The 13,399-nt window shown below is 51.5% G+C and overlaps 2 protein-coding genes across 3 annotated transcripts in view; one reads left to right on the top strand and one right to left on the bottom strand.

Annotated features, from left to right (window-relative positions):
- Fam163b (family with sequence similarity 163 member B) overlaps window positions 1–7,334 on the top strand; it is a 38,140-nt gene extending 30,806 nt beyond the window's left edge. For both annotated transcript variants that reach the window (XM_031373342.1, XM_031373341.1), the window contains exons 2-3: window positions 4,405–4,520; window positions 5,136–7,334. In XM_031373342.1, coding sequence (XP_031229202.1) covers window positions 4,428–4,520; window positions 5,136–5,546 — 504 coding nt within the window. In that variant the 5' untranslated portion in view covers window positions 4,405–4,427 and the 3' untranslated portion in view covers window positions 5,547–7,334. The remainder of the gene's footprint in view (window positions 1–4,404; window positions 4,521–5,135) is intronic.
- Window positions 7,335–8,608: 1,274 nt separating this feature from the next.
- Window positions 8,609–13,399, bottom strand: part of Adamtsl2 (ADAMTS like 2) — a 29,839-nt gene continuing 25,048 nt past the window's right edge. The window contains exons 17-19 of the mRNA XM_031369481.1: window positions 12,896–13,072; window positions 10,106–10,250; window positions 8,609–9,322 (exon numbers count right to left, since the gene is read on the bottom strand). Coding sequence (XP_031225341.1) covers window positions 9,204–9,322; window positions 10,106–10,250; window positions 12,896–13,072 — 441 coding nt within the window. The 3' untranslated portion in view covers window positions 8,609–9,203. The remainder of the gene's footprint in view (window positions 9,323–10,105; window positions 10,251–12,895; window positions 13,073–13,399) is intronic.

The raw sequence follows: 13,399 nt of genomic DNA, 5'->3' as shown, positions 1-13,399 counted from the left end.
AGGGAGGGAGGAAGGAAAAAAGGAAGAAAGGAAGGGAGGGAGGGAAGGAAGGGAGGAAGGGAGGGAGGAAGGACAGGCTTCAAATGCACCTGGATTTGTGTTGTGGTCTGTAGGACCAAGCCCTTTCTATAATTGAAAAGCAATTTTTAATTAATTTTTAGGTTAAAAACAAATGAGAAGAAAATAAAGCAGAGGAGTCGGTAGGAGCCACTGTTAAGAATTATTTGTGGGGACTTTGAAAGTCTTTGAATTCAACTCTATCCCCATGAGAGCAAACACACAGAGAGACAAATGGTGGCCTTGTAAGAGGCTTCAGTGAGGATCCTAACACTGCCATTTCAAAATCGCTACAGATACAAGAGGGAGAGCTAGTAAATTTATGCTATTAAAAGAGAAGTAAAGGATTGAATTTTAATGAATAAAAACTCAAACCATAAACCAGAATCCCAGAGTTGAAATGTAAATACTCATGGTTTAGGTCCTCATTTCTGAAAATATAAAGCATGTTGACAGGAGGTGAGTCCTGGAGTCTCAGCACTTGGACAGTAGAGTCAGGAGGCCTGGGGCTCTGAGGCTGTGTCTCACAAACACAAATAAAAGCACTGAGCTGGGGGAAGGTTCAGTGATGAGAGGCGGGCTTAGAAATGCCCGCATCCATGTGAAGTGCTGGGGACATGGCCTTGGCACTGGACTGGGGATAGGAGATCAACATTTCTTGGTCCCCAGCCTAGCAAATAGTGAGCTCCAGGTTTAGTGAGCAACCCTGTCTCAAGGGAATGAAGCATGCACACAAATTAATTAATGAGTTCATTCATAATAAAAAACCCCAGGATCTGGTTGCTGTGAATGTCGAGACGGTGAGTACCATCCCGGAAAACCCCACCAAGGGCTCATAAGGTCCTGGGGATGGCACAGCAGTAACCACGGAGAGGTCTCCAAACCCAGCGTTCTACTCAGACAATGTGAACACTGACTTCAGTCAGTGAAAACTGGGCCAACAGTCAGCCATGCTGCAGTGAACCTCAGGGAGCTAGGCCCCCTCTAGGAGGTAACAGGGTAAGAACGAAGCATGGATGCCTTCCTCTTCAGATGAGGCTTTGCAGTCACCAGCTCAGCAAACTCTTTAACTTTATCTGGAAGAGCCCAAGGAAGATATGAGAGAAATGAACTTTGGGGAAATGACTGTTGGCTGTGACATTGCTGGCATGGTGGCAGTTGGGAGGGAAATCCCACGATGAGAGAACCAGGACGAACCATTGTCAACACAACATCACAAGAAGGGGAACCGACGTCAGGTATCTCCTGAGTCAAGAGGCCAGCTTAGAGTTCCAAGCAGCCATGAAGGACCTGTTGACTGCCACACGAGGAAATGTGCCATCTCTAATACATAGGAAGTCCTGTGAGGGGAACAGTTCCATTTCTTTTCTAGTCATGTGGAACAGAGGCAACAGTAGGGCAGTTGAGAACTCTGGAATCATAACATGATTCTACAATGCCAGCAGTCCACTGTATGGATGACTCCACAATGCCAGCAGTCCACTGTAAGGATGGCATCTCAGAGGATGAGGAGGTCAAGCAGGAGGGAGGCTTTTCTGAGTGCCCCCTGTCATCTGAAGAGAAGTGTTTATGGGCAGACTGAGATATGTTGGTTTCCCTTTAAATATTCTGGTTACTCCCTCCATGTCATCTCTCACACTGTCTGAAAAACCAGAGTATTGGGAGTGGGGGAAGAAGGGCTGGGTTTGTCCAGGTACGGGGCTGGTCAGGGAGAGCCCTGGAAGATGGAAGATGGTCACCCTGCAACAGAGGAAGGGAAGGCTGTGCAGGAGAGTCTGTGTCTGAGGGTGGGGCTGTCACTTAGCATAGGTCCCACCTGTGGCATGAGCCCTGCAAGTGGCACATAGAATGCCTGGTGCCTATGCAGGCTCATGCTACCAGAGCAGCAGAGACCTGCCTTCTAAAAATTTGTTCTGAGAAAGTCATGGAGGTTGGTTTGCAACGTGAGTGGCTCCCCATCACTTCCCTATAACACGACTGGGGATATATTTCTCTAAATATAAATTTTCTAAATAAAAAGAAATTGTTTTTTTTTTCCAGTCTCGTGAGATGAAAAAAAAAAAAAAACTACTCCCATTAAACTGGACACGGAAAGGTGAAAATAGGACTGAAAAGATAGCTCAGTCAGTGTTTGCTGCTCATACACACAGACACACAGACACACACACACACACACACACAGACATACACATACACACACACACAGACATATACATATACAGACACACACACACAGAAACACAGACACACATAGACACACACACACAGACATACACACAAAGAAACACACAGACACAATACAGATACACACACAGACACACACAGACAGACATACACAGAAACACACAGAGAAACACACACAGACATACACACACAGACACACACACACAGACACACTTACACACAGAGAAACACACAGAGACACACACACAGACACACACACAAAGACACACACAGACACACACACAAAGACACACACAGACGCACACACAGACACACACACAGACAGACACATACACATAGACACACACAGACACACACAGACAAACACAAACATGAACCTGAGTTTTATCCCCTGTACACACGCACACAAAACAAAATGAAACGAAAAAGCCAGAGGTGGTGTGCTTTTGTAATCCCAGTGCTGGGGAGGTGGCGAGAGGCAGATGTGTGGGGGAAGGCATGTTGGCCAGCCATTTCAACTACTTGGCAAGTGCCAAGCCAATGCAGAACCTGTCGGAACAAAATAAAACCAAACGACCCTCACCGCCTCACCCCAATCCCCCCCTCCCCAAACCTGAGACTGTTGCGGAGGCTCAGTGGGTGGAGATGCTTGTGGCCAAGCCTGACAACTCCAGTTCCATCTGTGGAGCACACATGTTAGGAGAGAGTTGACTCCCAAAGTTTGTTCTCTGATCTCCAAATGATGCGTGCACACAAATAAATAGATGTTATAAAAATTTAAGTCAGAAAACAAAACCAAGATGGATAGCTCCTAATAAAGACTGTGGCAGATGGACCTCTGACCTCACACAGCACACACATGTATCAAAACCAACATAGAGCCATGCACAGCTAGACAGAGGCAGGAAAACTGGTGAGTTTGTGTGCTATGCATTTTACCATCACTAAATATACAAATGGGATTGGCTCTGTTAAGTGGAGCGATATGTCAGAAATTACACCACAGAAGAAAATGTATGAATGCGGGAAAATAGGCAAAGAGACAGATATGCCAGATCTGTAGCTAGCATTCTGCTGAACTGGGTCTGGCACTTATATTTGTTTGTTTGTTTTTGAGACCCTTGTCATGTATTCCAGGGTGACCTCAGAGCTGCTATGTTGCTGGAGATGACTTTGAACTCCTGATCCTCCTGCCTCCGTCTCCCTGTTGTGATCACAGAGATGTGCTACCATGTCCTGCATTGGGTACACTTTTCTTTTAAGTGGGAGTGCCAGGCTAGGCTGGAAGGGAGAGTATTAGAGCTAAGGATGTGCTGGGGAAAGTTTTGCTGTTGGACTCAGGATGGCTCCGTCAGTAAAATGCTTGCCTTGCATGCACAAGGACCCCAGTTCTACTTCCTAGCCCTCATGGAAAAGCACACATCTGGACCCAGCACTGAGGAATCAGATGCAAGAGCTCAGTGGCCAGGCAGCTAGCCAATCAGTGAGCCCCAGGCTCAGTAAGTGATCTGTCTCCAAAAGTAAGGTAGGGACAGATGAAGACGACAACTGATACTAACCTGTGGCCTCCACACTGACATGCCTGTACACACATGTGCATAGACACTGCACACATGCACGCACCCACGCACACACACACACACACACACACACAGAGAGAGAGAGAGAGAGAGAGAGAGAGAGAGAGAGAGAGAGAGAGAGAGAGAGAGAGAATTTCAGGTCAGGGGCTGGAGAGTCGGCCCCGTGGTTAAAGGCACCAGCAGTTCTTCCACAGGACCCTGGCTCCAGAACCCACACGACAGCTAACAGCTGTCTGTAACTCAAGTCCCAGGGGATCTAAAGCCTCACAGCCTCCATCAGCACAGCATACATTGTGCACAGACATACATGCAGGCAAAAACCCATACACATAAAAATTAAACAAACTTCAATGTCAGGCTATTAGCATTCACCTTTTGCAAATGGGAATCTGAGGCTAAGAGGTGGAGCAGGGCTTGGAGGCTTGGAGTCTCTTCCCACCTGTCCCATCCCAGGCTTATGCCTGGCCTGTGGTGAGCACATTCTGGGGTGTTGCCTTTTCCCCTCCAGATGGTCTGGTGGAGTAGATTAGTGGCCTTTGCATAGAGGTGCTAACCATGCTGTGGCCTGTGGTGTCTGTTGCAGGCTGTTGATGGAGAAGTGGGCGGATGACAGCCGGGACTGTGGTCATCACTGGGGGCATCTTGGCAACTGTGATTCTGCTCTGTATCATCGCTGTTCTGTGCTACTGTCGGCTTCAGGTACTCCCAGGGATGGGGAAGGGGACCAGATTGGAGTGGAGCCTGAAGGGTGGATCTGCAGAGGGAGCCATCTGACCAGGGTCCAGGATAGAGTGCAGAGGGACAGCCAGACTTCAGGGGAGGAGCTCTGCAGTAGGGATGGAGTATGTCTGTGCTGTTCAGTGGCCAGCTATCCAACTCACTGATGGCTTTGGCTGAGGCTCAGAGAGCGCCAGGGACTTAGCCAGTGACACACAGCCCTACAGGATGGCAGTAGTGTGTTGTCTTGCACATCCTTCCCCACCAGAGCTGTAGAGGTTCTCAAGGTCCCATGTCTTCCCAAGAGGAGGGGGGACCATGTGCAAGGCACAACCAGTGCCTGGGACTAAACTCTAGGGTATGAGGTGGCCAGCTCTGCTCACTTTCAGGTTTCTTACCTATCTGTGCCTCAGTTTATCTGCTTGCAAATTGGAAGTTAGAGTTACATCCAGATGTGTGGGTGAGATCGATAAGTGACATATTGCAGGGACCTCAGCTCCGAGGGGTAGACACTGGGTGGTGGTGGAGCAGGTGGAGGTAACTGAGGAAGTCCACTGGTAGAGAGTGCACTGTGGTCACCTGGACCTCTGCCCACAGTATTACTGCTGCAAGAAGGACGAATCCGAGGAGGACGAGGAGGAACCCGACTTCGCTGTGCACTCCCACCTGCCACCCCTGCATTCCAACCGCAACCTCGTGTTGACCAACGGGCCTGCTCTCTACCCAGCTGCCACCACCTCTTTCAGCCAAAAGTCCCCACAGGCCCGTGCCCTCTGCCGCAGCTGCTCCCACTACGAGCCGCCCACCTTCTTCCTGCAGGAGCCAGAGGACGAGGACTTTGAGGGTGTGCGCAACGGCGGGGGCCGCGTGGCCTACAAAAGCATCAGCCAGGAAGATGTGGAGCTGCAGTCTGCAAGCTTCGGGGGCCTACAGGCGCTCAACCCCAACCGCCTCTCTGCCATGCGGGAGGCCTTTTCCCGAAGCCGTAGCGTAAGCACTGACGTGTGACAGGCCTCTATCCTGCTGAGGCACCCAGCCCTGGGTCCTGAGATCATGACAGGATACCCACGGCACACCCTGGCCCCATCTCCAGACCTCTGCTCAGCCAGTCTTCCCTGTATCCTTGTCCTAGGGGCTCCAGGAATGAGGAACCCCTGGGCCCTCTACAAGGATAAAGCCCAATGAACCAGATGTGGCAGCTGTGAGTAGGGACAGCTGGCACAAGAAGGGAGGCAGGGGACAGGAGGGTAAGGTAAGGCTGTTGGGCCCCAGGGGAAATAAGAAAATAGGAAATAGGGCTCCTGGAAATAGGGAGTGAGAAGATGGACAATGTCAACCCTAGCAAGCTGTCTGTCTCTGGCTTCATGGTCTTCCCTGTCAGCCCCTCACCAGGCCTTGGACTTCCTCCTGCTTAAGGGAACAGTGGTCTTACTGGTTACCAGTGACCCTACAAGCATGAACCTTCCTTAGAGACTGTGGACCAAATAAATATTTTGTCCCTTCATCCTGTCTCCCCTTTCCCATCCTTCTCTCCACCTTCTCTTCATTCCTTCCCTCAGCCTCTCTGTCTCACGCTCCTGAGCCTAGATGCCTAGCATCTAGTTTTAGATGCCCATTGCTCTGGCCTCCCTCAAGATGGACCAGTCTCCCTGTAAGCAGGGAGCTTAGGAGTCCTCAGTGCAGACACTTTCTCTGCCCGACTACTGTTTGCTGAAGGAAAAGGCAGGCCTAGGCACAGAGGCCCCTGCTCTGGGAGGGGTAACACTAAAATTTACACATCCAGCACTTAGCCCTAAACCCAGACAAATGACAGACACATCCAGCTAGGTTCTGGAAGCACTGGAGGTGGCCCAGCTAGGCACTAGAGGTCTCGGGTGTCGACTTGCTGATACTCTTAGGCAGGTCATCTCATCCATGGGCTTGCCTCCCCATGCAAGTACTTTGGGAGGATGGGGAGACTGACTGCAGAAAGTCCTTTGAACTCTGTCCTCAGTGGGTACTGAGGTCCTTAGGGGAAGCTGAGCTATAGACCATCCACTTCCTGTTTCCTGCTCAGAAGGAGGCACCCCAGCCCAGCCAGCCAGAGCTTGCTGCCCCCGTATGAAAGTCCTGTCTCTACCCATGCTGCTCCAAGCCCTCAACTGTCTGAGAAATTCGTGTCAGGTGACCAAGATGCTCCAAGCCCAGGGCCCTAGCCATCAGGAATGCAGTTCTCCTGCTCCAAAAAGAGACACCATTCTTGGCAGCATAGTCTCAACTTCCTTTCCGCTCAGGCCCTGCCATGGAGCTCCAGATGGGAGCAAGTGTCCCATGAAGGTGCCTTTCTGTAGGACAGTGGCCACCCCTGAGCCAGATACCACAGCAGAGACCTCCACACTTATTACAGGCAGCTGAACCACACTAGTGAGGATCTGATGTCTTTGGGATTCTGAATTCCTTCTTTTCTTTTTCCTGCCTTAGTTTGGTCTTGCTAGTGGAATCCACCCTTAGACTCACAGATGTCCCCAGCCTACTTCTTTCCCCTCTACTTCCTTTGTCCCATTCCATCCTGTGGCATCTGTCCTTTGCATTGCTTGGGGTATGGTTGAGGTAGGGAGGGGTGCTCTGGGCTGTTCTGTCATTGCCTCCTGTCCCCCCCCCTTTTTTTAACCTCCGCCATCTCTGTATAGATCCATAGACATCTTCAAAGTGAATTAAACATCTGTCCCTACCACTCAACACCACCATGGGACCTGCGAGAGACCCACACAGCACTCTGAAAAAAAGCAAAAGCCAATAAATTTGTTTCCCACAGCATGGTGTGTGGCTGCTTGTCTGTCCATCCACTGGGCACCCTCAGTCCAAGCTGCTGAGCTCTCTTTGGAGCTGGGAACAGCTCTCAGGCAAAGGGGGCATCGTGACAAGCCACCTTTGTTTTCCAGTGCCCAGGGGTTTTCATGATTGCTGCTAATCAATCAGAAGAATGGATTGTCTTGGGGACAAGTGGCTGACCGTCCCTGAGCTTACATCAGTGTAGTTGCACACTGATGATACCCACCTCAGTAGGATGAGACCAGCCATTGCTAGTGGCATAGCTAGGCCAACAGGAAGGAGTGTGGAATGAAGTAGAGAGGGAGGAAATCAGGAAGGGAAGGAATATGGAGAGGTAGTGGTGGGCCTCGGGTATGAGACACACAGACACTGCTCTGTCTAAGCCCAGCCGGTGACCTGAAGCACAACTGTCTCCCAACCCACTAACTCCTGGATTTGGGATTAAAATAAGATCTCTAGGAACAGCTGTCCTGGTTCAGGCCCTGTGGTACAGGCACACACAAAAGCAACAATGTACTGGGCTATGTTGCTGCCTCAGTTTCCCCCTAAACGCTAAGCCCTTCAGGAACAAAATTCTTTGACAGACCTATCCTGGACAGACAGGGGACAGCCACCAGTCTCCCAAAGGACTCCTCCAGGGTGCTGAAACTGACTAACCCTGGTCATCTCAGATTCAGTCCTGTCCTTCTTGCCTCCCTGGGGGCTGTTTTTGTGTGTGTGTGTGTGTGTGTGTGTGTGTGTGTGTGTGTGTGTGTGCTGTTTTCTTTTTCATTCTCTTTCACTCAAGAAAAGCCAGTCTGAAGCAGCAACCCCCAGTAGGCCCCTTGTGTCTCTGCACCCACTAGAAGCCATCCTGATGTGGGAAGCTGCGCATGCAGCTGAGGATGGTCCTTGAGAGTAGTAGATGGCCGTTCATGAAACCTGATGAAATGCCAGAAGACCAAAGGAGCCCACAGTCACAGGTACTCTCAGAAGCCCTAGCCTGTACCTTGTAGCCTCCCTGTGCCATCTGCTCCTCCAGCATTCCTGTAGTCCTGTGTTCCATCCTCGCAATGAACCCCAAACCCAGGACAGCTAAAAATGCTGGGAGATTCATGTCAATTTCTACCTCAACACTGTCCTACTGCCCACAGAGTCTGCTCATCTGGTTGCCTTTTGTCTACTTTTTATACCTGACTACCATGCCCATCTGTGCACCTGCTGTCTAGCCCCTGAGGCTAACCACCACTTTTGCCCAAAGTGACAGAAACCCCAGCATGTTGCCATAAATACAGCCACTTTATTAACATGCACCAGTAAGTAGTGAGGAGGCTGGCAGGGACACCCAGGAGCACAGGCCATCCCTCCCATCTAGCACAGGAACCCTAGGAGAGAACAGTGGCACTGATGCCATAGGAAGGGGGACCTTCAGTACTTCCAGAGACAGGGCAGCTTGGGCTCCTCAGCTGACCCAAGGCCCCTCCTTACCCAAGACAGCCCAAGAAAGGAGACTCTCTCCTTCCTGTGCTACCTGCAAGTCACCTTGAGAGGGTTCTGTCACATCAGAGTTGGGTCTGGAAAATGGGCAGGTACTGCCTACTCTGGTTTCTGGACTCTGAGCCCTCTGGGATGGGCACAGACACAGGATCCTGGGAGTGCATGTGCAGCTTCCCGCAGCAGGGTTGCTCCATCCGAGAAGGGACCTGTGGGCACTAGAGGCTCTCACCCAGGGCAGAGACAAGGCCACAGTGTCAAAGTCCCTTCTTGTCAGTTGTGCTCTGTGTCACATCTTCACAGTCCAGAGTTCCCTGCAGGGTGGGTGTCCAAGGAGAGCCCCAGGATGGTGTGCTTATGTCTCAGGGGAAACAGCAGCAGCTAGGAATGGGGAGGCCTGCAGGAGCGGCAGCAGGCTTTGCTGTAGTACCAATGGCCACAGAGGTTCACTTTGATGGCCAGTGCGCAGTTGGTGCCCGGCTGGTCCTGGCAGCTATCATCTGGAGATGGGATGCAGTACAAACGGGAAGAATGAAATGCCGGAAGACCAAAGGAGAACAGTTCGCAGGGTCCCCAGCTCTTGCCATATTATCTTCATAAAGGCAGGAGCTCACTAAGGGCAGCCCAGCTGCCCCATAATGAACAAGTCATCAGGAAAGTTCCTGAGTCTTGGTCTAGAGGACCCCAAGTACTACAGTTCTCCACCCACATCTCAGCTCTCCCTATTCTAATCTAAGCCCCTCTTGAGGAAAATATGGATCCCACTAAGTGATTTGATCTGATCACCAGAGGAGCAAAACCCTAGGATTTGGGAGAGTCCCTGATTCCCTTCCGAAAAGTCCAAAAACCTCCAGGGCCTTTGGGTTCCTCTCCCCTTTCCTCAGTATCCCCAAAGTAGAATTCACTTTCCCCTAACATTTGGCATCATCTTTGGAGACTGGACTTTGTCTTTCTTTCCAGGTGCCCCAGCCTGAGACCATGCCTGAGAGCTCCCTGTCCCCTGGGAGTCAACACCTGCTGCCCAGACCAGGTCATCTTGGTCCCTGGTCCCACAACTTCCCCAACCACATTTTAGGTCAGTGTCTTTGCCAGTACACAGGTCTCTGTATGGGTTCCCTGAGCCCTGGCTAGGCATCCCCTTAAGAGAAGACCTCTCTTGCAGGCACACCTATGTGTCTCTCTAGATGCTTCCCTGACTGATGTCTGTTGGTCCTCTAGACCCTGGCTCTGACCACAACTCCTCTAGACACCCCACGCCCTGTCCCCAGCCTCTTCCTTCTCACCTGGGGGCTCTGTGGGACATGGCTGCAAGTCACAAGCTTGTCTACCAACAGGCTTCACCAGTGGATCACATCCACGGACAATGTCGGTTCCCTGGTAACACTTCACGTCTCGCATCCTCACACCTACCCCACATGTCTTGGTGCACTGGTGTGGAACAGACAGACAGAGACAGAAAGACAGGTGCATAACAAGGCTCCCCATAGTGACAGGGACAGGGAGTCTCATTACCCGGGACCCAACTTCCTGTACCATAACCATCCTATAAGCTGGTCAGGACACAGCAGTTTCTTGGAACCTAGAGCCAGAGCTGGGGCTGGGTAGTGGTAGCTGAAGGAAAGGCACTGTCTCTGGCTGCTCTGCCTCAGTTTTCCCAGCCTCCCAGCCTCACCCTCCTGTGCTGTTTGTGACCTGCTGAGTGCTCAGGTTCCATCTGTCTCAGATTAGTGACACAGAGGGTGTGCCATGGACCAATCAATGCAACATCCAGAGCCATCCCTCTGAGTCCAGATGTTAACCTCAGAAAGCCTGCTGAGCTACCCAGAATACCAGGGACATCTGCTGACCCCAATTACCCTGCTATCCCCTGCCAAGATCCTGCAGGCAGTGGTTCCCCGATGTGGTAACCCCGCATCATCCAGGCATGCCTAGACCTGAGGTATGGGGAGACCCCTGCCCCAGGCTCACCCCTTGTCTGGTTAACAGGCACAGAGGCTGATGAAGGCTGGAGTGAGGCCACTTGCCTGCTCACCCTCCCTGAGAAGAGGGGAGGCTGGCTTGGCACAGGCAGAGAGGATACTTTGCCCTTGCAGATACCCTAAAGATAGGTGGGCTCCTGGCAGGCCCTAGAACCTGCGTGTGTGTCCCTGGACAGTACATGGGACAGAACAACTGGATGGCAAAAGCACTGAGCTGGTACATAATGGGGCAGCCACAGAGAATGAGCTGGCACATCATGGAGGGCAGCCACAGGAAACGGCACTGCCCTAGCCAGGCAGAGAGGACAGGCCTCCACATGTCCACCACTCATGTGCTCCAGTCTGCTCCTTCTGTCTCATCAGGAAAATATGGGAAGCACTCCTCCCTCATGGCTACTTTGGGGACCCCCTTACTCCTCCTCCTCCCTTCCCATTGGCCAACATGGTCCTGGTGTTACTAGGCTCTGGCCACATTGCTCTGGTCTCACGGCTACCCTGAGACCTGTGTTCTTCTGAAAGTACACGAGTCATTGGGCTCACCAGGCCACAGCCAGACCTCTGGCTAGGCTCAGTCAATTCAGAGGGGACCTTCACTCCAGAGACACCTGTGAGTCTCTCTCTACCTGCTTCCCCTAAGATGCTTGGTCCTCAACTCCTGCCATCCACCCTCTAGACAACCACAGCCCTCCCTCCCTTCCTTCTTACCTTAGCAGTGATGTTCCTTGGTGGACACCACAGTGTGTGTGTGTGTGTGTGTGTGTGTGTGCGTGCGCGTGTGTGTGCGTGCGTGTGCGTGTGCGTGTGCGTGTGCGTGTGTGTGTGTGTGTGTGTGTGTGTGTGTGTGTGTAGAAGAACCCTGGAGTTCCTAAGCTTTGCTTGAGAATGGCACCCACTAGGGCCCCACCCCACAGAGCCCTTGGACTTTCAAATCTTGGATTTGTAACCTACCCATTCCAGCAGCTGAACCTAGAGAGGACATATGTGTTGGGGTCTTGAACGCTGTAGTGAAGCCCACAGTGAAGGCTCTGGGCTCTAGGCCCCATCTACAACTCCACATTTGCTCCTAGGCATTCAGAGGTGACGTAAGGCCCAAAGCCACAGGCAGCTGGAAACCCTGTGCTGCCCAGCCTGGCCACATGAGTCCTGTCCTCAGCCCAACAAGAGATGCTTAAAGATGGCTTTGAACTCCCCGTGTCCTTGCACAGGACAGACATGTCCCTTGCTATGGGGTGGACATGGAGAAAGCAGTGGCATGTAGATGTTGATGTGAATTAATAAAAGCTGACATCTAGATGTGAGGTCTCTGTGATGTAGGAAGGCTCAGGATGCTGACAAGTCCCAAGGAGTGATGTGACCTTTCAATTAGGCTGAAGAGGACCTGAGGTGCAGTTACTGCTGTGCCAATCAGAGGCTAGAAAGGGGACCCTCTCACTCTGTGGGTGGGAGCCCCTCCCATCCCGCTCTGCTACTCACTGCCTCTCTGCCTGTCCATAACTAGCCTGTGAGTTGAGGCTACTCCTGGGTCCCATGTCTAATGCTCCTTAATCTCTGCTCTCTCAACTATAGTTTCTTTCTTTCTGTAAGTGCCATTTGGAAAAGAGGTTTGTGATGAGTGCTGGGCCACAGCTGCCCTCAGTGACCTCTGACAGGTTCTGCCTGGTCAGGAAAGCTTGCACTTTGGCCTACTGGCTCAGGGTTTTAACTTAGAGCTCACGTTTTACCATCTGTGTGCTCAAGTCTCACATCCCTGCCTTAGCCATGCCTTGGCCAATCTTATTACCCTCTGTGCCTACAGAAATTGGACTATCCTTCAGAGAGTACTACCCATGCTTGCTACAAAACACACCACTTACTAGCTTCAACTTGTAAGTAACCAAGCCCAGACAGGCCCACACAAAGAGTGGCAGGGACACCCAGAAAAGGCTTTGGCCAGCTCTCCACCAGCTAATCTAGAAGCATCCAAAGGCAAGCACCTCAGCTGACTGAAGCTGGGAGGAAGGTTTCATGGGTATTGGCTAAGATAGACGTTCTGTGACAGGATCAGAGCCCAGGCCCAGTTTAGAGCAACCTTACCAGGGCTTGCTAAGTGCTCACCTCTGACCAAGGGCTGGTGTACCACTTGAAGCAAGGTCTCTCGAAGCACGTGCTCTCCTCTGGGGGCTTCCTGGCTAACCCACATTCAGGGCCACTGCGCATCTGAGGCTTTCCGTTGGCCAGCTCCATGCAGAGGACTAACCGTTTTTTCACACCACGCCCACAGGTAGTGTTGCACTGAGAAGGGCCAGACAGGATAGGTCAGTGGCCAGAAGCCCAGGGAACCAGGACCGGGACCACAGTATTTCTGGTGGTCAAGAACTGGTCAATGATATTGGGTGAAAGGGTAGGCACTTTGAGCCGGGGATTGGCTGAGAACTTTTTTGTTCGGTAACTATTTGGCCCCATCCAGATTTGATCAAAAGCAATTGGGCCCCAAACCATCTGTTTTGAAACAAATTGGCTAATGTAATTTGCCCAAGGATGATCAGGCCAAAATCAATTCTGCAGAAAGCAATTTGGATCAAGATTATCTAGTTAATAGTGACCCTGCCGGAAATCATT

Source organism: Mastomys coucha, unplaced genomic scaffold (genome assembly GCF_008632895.1).
Source record: "Mastomys coucha isolate ucsf_1 unplaced genomic scaffold, UCSF_Mcou_1 pScaffold15, whole genome shotgun sequence".
NCBI classification, from domain to species: domain Eukaryota; kingdom Metazoa; phylum Chordata; class Mammalia; order Rodentia; family Muridae; genus Mastomys; species Mastomys coucha.
Note: the sequence above shows the minus strand (reverse complement) of the source record. Positions and strands in the feature narration are given on the sequence as shown.